The sequence below is a fragment of the Centroberyx affinis genome, unplaced genomic scaffold, assembly GCF_046629955.1.
Source record: "Centroberyx affinis isolate AG114_WGS23_722 - 3 ecotype Tasmania unplaced genomic scaffold, CSIRO-AGI_Caff_v1 ptg002334l_1, whole genome shotgun sequence".
Taxonomy (NCBI): Eukaryota; Metazoa; Chordata; class Actinopteri; order Beryciformes; family Berycidae; genus Centroberyx; species Centroberyx affinis.
In genome coordinates this window covers 132,501-137,500 of record NW_027280601.1, presented here as the reverse complement: position 1 = coordinate 137,500, position 5,000 = coordinate 132,501, and the positions used below count along the sequence as shown (strand labels likewise).

Below are 5,000 nucleotides of genomic sequence, written 5' to 3'. Positions count from 1 at the left end.
TATTGTTCTTTCTTTTGTTCTATGTATCTTTTGTTCTATGTTGTTGTATCTATCATTCTGTTTATTGTTGTATCTATCATTCTATTTATCGTTCTGTCATTCTATATATGTATCATTCTGTTTCTGTCATTCTATCTGTTGTTCTGTGTATCTATCTTTTTATCTGTATCATTCTGTGTGTCCACTGGTCTATAATTGTTCTGTCCATCATTGTATCTGTCTGTCACTCTATCCTCTCACTCTGTCTCACTCTACCCATCACTCTCTCAGTTTCTCCCTCTCCCTCCTTCCCTCCAGGCGATGCCTACTACCTGGCGATCGGAGGCGGTGTGGCAGAACACAACTGGAACCACATTAGAACGGTTCTACAGGACCAAGGCTTCCACTGCCACCTGACAGACCACTCTGAGGACATGGGGATGATCAGCATCCAGGGACCCAAGAGGTGGGGAAAGGAGGGAGGAAGGAAGGAGGGAGAGAGGGAGGGAGGGAGGGAAGAGGAGGAGATGGAAGGAGGCTGACTAGTCATTCTGAAGACATTGGTTCTGTCTCAAACCCAAGGAAGCTTCCTATTTAGGTAGCATCCCTAGGTAGGAAGTAAAAATTTTCAAGTTGTAGTACTGTCTCATTCAGGCAGGACACAGAGGAAGCTTCCTTTTAAGGTACATTGTTTTGGCTGATTGGACGATTTAGTATACACTGGTTCCTCTGGTGGAGCAGGAACACCTTGCACAACACTTTGCAACATCAGCGAAGATGAACAAAACTTCCCTAACATTCGCTAAATTAATGGCAGACAGAAGTCTCCACTTTGAGTAAAAGGTTTTCTAAAACGAACCTTTGACGGAAAAAAAAAATAACATACAGCTAACATTTTCAATTCATTTTCTTGCTTCATTTTAGTACAGTCAGTTTCTGGAATGCTGCTGAAACTACTTGTACCAGTCAGACTACTGCAGCAGAGCCTATTTAAAGCTTAATTTGATGGTTGATAAATTAACTGGTTGCACAGTATTCATATAAAAAAAAAACTTTGCTTATTTTTCAAAGCCAACAAGTACACAAAGCTAGTCAGCATATTTTGATTATTTCTTTTGATCTGTTTTGAAAAATCAGTTTGATCATACTGGCTGTTGAGTGTAACATAAACTGCAGTCACATGACGTTGCCTCTCTGTCATTTATTTTTTTAAAACCATTTATTTCTCTGCTACCTACAGTCAAACAAGGAATATTATTATAAACGTTCCTAGTTAGGTATCCAGGAGTGGTTTTCAGAGTCAAGGTTCAGACCCAAAGGCAGACCTGTGGAGGATTAAAAAAGGTTTCTTAATTATTTGTAATAATTGGTATCAAAGAATTCTCTCAGAGTAAAAAGCTGAACTACTTTTTAATGAAGCCGCTGGCTGTGTCATGATGCCATGCTGTCTTACCAATTCCCTGCAGAGCAAGCAAATTGGAAGTTAATGTGGACTGGTAGCTTTCTATCCGGAACACAGTATACTTTTATACAGTAGCCTACAAAGAAACTTAAAAATCTATTGTTTTTTTGTGGTTTAGTCTGAGTTATTTAAAGATATGGACATGATAAAGACTACTGACAGATGCTGAGAGCGGTATGGGAGAGCACAAACAAAGCAATTACCTTCTCTATCTCTGTAACTATAGTTTATACCTGTTGTTAAAGATTTTCAGCCCATGACTAATGCCCTGGTACCTTTAATCAAAGGGCCAGTCTAAAATGATTGACTGAATTTGGCTCCTAGGTAATATCAAGTTGGCCAATTGATTTCTTGAATAGAGTACAGCTTGCATACTTACTTACTTACTTTCTCGTCTCTTGTCTTGTCTATCTTGTCTTTAATATTACAAATGTATTTATTTTTGCCATCTTCTGCCATTGTCTGTTGACAATAATAAGTCTGTTGAGTCAACATGACCAACAAGATGAAAGGCTATCGAAAATACAAAACAGACATTAAGCATTTGTTCACTGACAATCTCAAAACACTTTGCTTGGATAGAAACATATGATCAGGGTACAAGTGCATATTCCTCTGGGTTTTTTATATACAAGATTTTTTTTTTTTCCCAATTAACCCTACCTCTCTTTAATGTTCCTTTTCTCTCTTACCACTTTCCTCCTCCCTTTAGCTCCATTCTCTTTGTTCTTGCTTTGTACAGTTTGCCTTTGTTCTTCACTCAAAGAGGAAGTCAAGTATCAAAAGGGATACCGTGACAGTTTGCATTTCGAATTTTTCAGAAAAATAACCAAATAATCAAATAACTACAATTGAAAATGCCAAGGTATTCCCCTTTTTTAACCATCATCCATCAGAACCATCCATTTTTCCGCATCCATTTCTCGATCTAAAGTTGAGAAGTTAGCTAGTTTGTTAAAACATTACATTCTGACTTGTGAGTCTTCTAGTGAAGGAGGTAGTACAAGAAGTGCTTATCTCTTTCTTCCCGCTTCCTACAGCATGCCTTTGTTCTTCACTCAAAGAGCAGGTTAGGCCACCTTTTCCTCTTACTGTTCTCAATCTCTGAACTTCTCATCCCTCTCTCCTTCCCCTCTCACCTTCTCTCCTCCCCACCTCACTAGCCTCTGTCTTTGTTCTTCCCTCTTGCGGCACTCGGGTTAGGCCACTCTGTTCGCTGTGTGTGGGCTGCGTCTATTTCTCATTCCTCTCCTTGATACCTTTTTCATCTTCTGTAGTCGCAAGTTCCTTTCCTCTCACTCTTCATCTCTCCAGATCTTATCAATGTTCTTTTGCTTCTTCCCCCCCAACTTCCATCTCCTCTCTTTTCCCTTCTCTTTTCTCTTCCTTCCCATTGCCTGTCCTGTCATTACTGACGTCAAACCAGAAATCAGTGCGTCATTGGCAGCAGTGCCCCAGTGTCATTACACACACACACACACACACATACACACACCACACACACAGACAGACAAAATAGGATGTTGATAATGCTGCTCATTGCAGTTTTCTTGAGCATCCGAAGCATACTGAACTTGTGTGTGCGTGTCTGTATTTGTGTGTGTGGATTTTTCTTTGTGTGTGTGGATGTGTGCCTGTGTGAGTGCGTGCACACTTTAGATTGGAGTCTGTATTGCCTCTCTCTGCACAGTAATTTCATGATTCCTAGCTCCTCCTTATTGTGTCTGCTGCATATGAAGCAGAAATTGGAGTGAATTGACCCTCTTATGTTTTTTTTTATTTTCCTTACGAGCCAAAATGATCTCTTTAAAGCTTGAGGAAAGGCAAAATTACAGCGTTTATGAAAATGAGTTTGTCTGTGTTTGCCCTCCCAGAAATGTCTCATTCAAATTCTCCGGAGAGGCACGGCACTAAACATGTTGCTCCTCTGCACAGCTTGGCAGCATGTTCCAAAGGGTAAAATTGGTGCTCGGTCTTCTGTGTAATTATGAACCTTATTTATAAAATATGAAATGGTGTGATGTTCTGTAAGAGAGCACTTCTGCGAGTGTGTGTGTTTATGTGTCTGTGTCTTGTGTGTATATGCATATGCATGCATGCGACACCCTCTGATCCACAGCTAAGAGCCACAGTTAAGTGGCAAGTCACAGCAACAAATTGGTGGTTGCAACCTCCCCACCCTCACACACACACACACACACACACACACACATGCAAATACACATACACACACACACATGGCCATTCATTATATATATATAGCTAATTGGCCTCGCTGTTGGGCTCTTTAGTTCAGTGCACAAAGCGATGCTTAAGGGGGGGAAGGAAGTTGGAGAGAGCCTAAAGAAAATATCAGTCTTTGCAACACACTTACATGCGTTTGGATACACATATGGATGCAAATGCACAGACACGCATCACGCATGCACATATGCAAATGTGTTGTATGCACATGCTCACACATGCGCACACATTCATACACACATCTACAGCCACATCGATTGATTCAGATCAATAGCACACCTACACAGATACACATACACACAAGTGCAACCCGAACCCTTTCCCAACATCTAATACATGGCCGCCTGCCACACTGTTACAAATATATCTTCCAGAAACGCCCTCACACATTGTATTTTCTACCTGCCTACACACATACATACAAGTGTACAAGTATCAAAGTGAGCTAAACTTAGTATTTTTTGCTGTTGACTCATCTTTATGTAATATGGATTGTAGCATGTGTGAGTGTGAATGTGTGTGTGTGTGTGTGTGAGAAAGATGATCCTTTTTAAGTGTACATCACACATGCATTACTGTAGTTGTCGATTTAGATTTGCGATTTAGCTGTAGATCACAGAGACAACAGTAAATTTGCTGATAATCCCAATATCATTTGCAATGCCAGAACTTCCAGTAAAAGTTGAAATATTTCAGCTTTTTATCTTGTGGCAGAATTCAAAATATTAATTTTCAGAATATAGCATTCATGAAGAGAACTTCTTCACCGCTCATGTAGTGAGAAGAAATGGTTAACTGGTGTCCTTTTATTTCCCAGGCAGTTAGAGAGAATTGCCAGTGCTCTGTCTGAATTTGGAAGAACAAAGTGTGAACTGGCTAAAAACAGTTAGGCGGATTTGGCAGAGGGAGACTTTCTGTTCGACTGATATGGAGCAGTTTTCTTTGGCACATATCTCCTCTGTTTTCTATAGTTTCAGAGTATAAGCAATGCTCCTCACAGGGTTTTAGAGCATTGCAGTGCCCGGTGCCCACATTTGAAGTCGAACTTGGTCCAACTTCAACATTGTTCCACAGTGCTGTGCCTCGAATATTCAACACTGCCAGTCTGGTTTCAGGCTAAGGCTCAGATTCGTAGTTGGCTGTGTCACTTGCATAAGTTTTTCAGAGAAGACAGAAAATATGCTGGAAAATGTGTTTGTAATTAGACTTCAGCTGCTTCAGGTGCTTAGATCTTATTTTGGGTGGCGCATAGAAATTATTGAAATCATCCATTTGCAGCACCTGCATCTTCAAATACTTGTCAATTTGTGACTTT

The 5,000-nt window shown here is 40.3% G+C and overlaps 1 protein-coding gene across 1 annotated transcript in view; it reads left to right on the top strand.

The window, feature by feature from the left end:
- sardh (sarcosine dehydrogenase) overlaps nucleotides 1-5,000 on the top strand; it is a 52,701-nt gene that overhangs the window by 36,844 nt on the left and 10,857 nt on the right. The window contains exon 17 of the mRNA XM_071533175.1: nucleotides 298-445. Within this exon, the coding sequence (XP_071389276.1) occupies nucleotides 298-445 (148 nt within the window). The remainder of the gene's footprint in view (nucleotides 1-297; nucleotides 446-5,000) is intronic.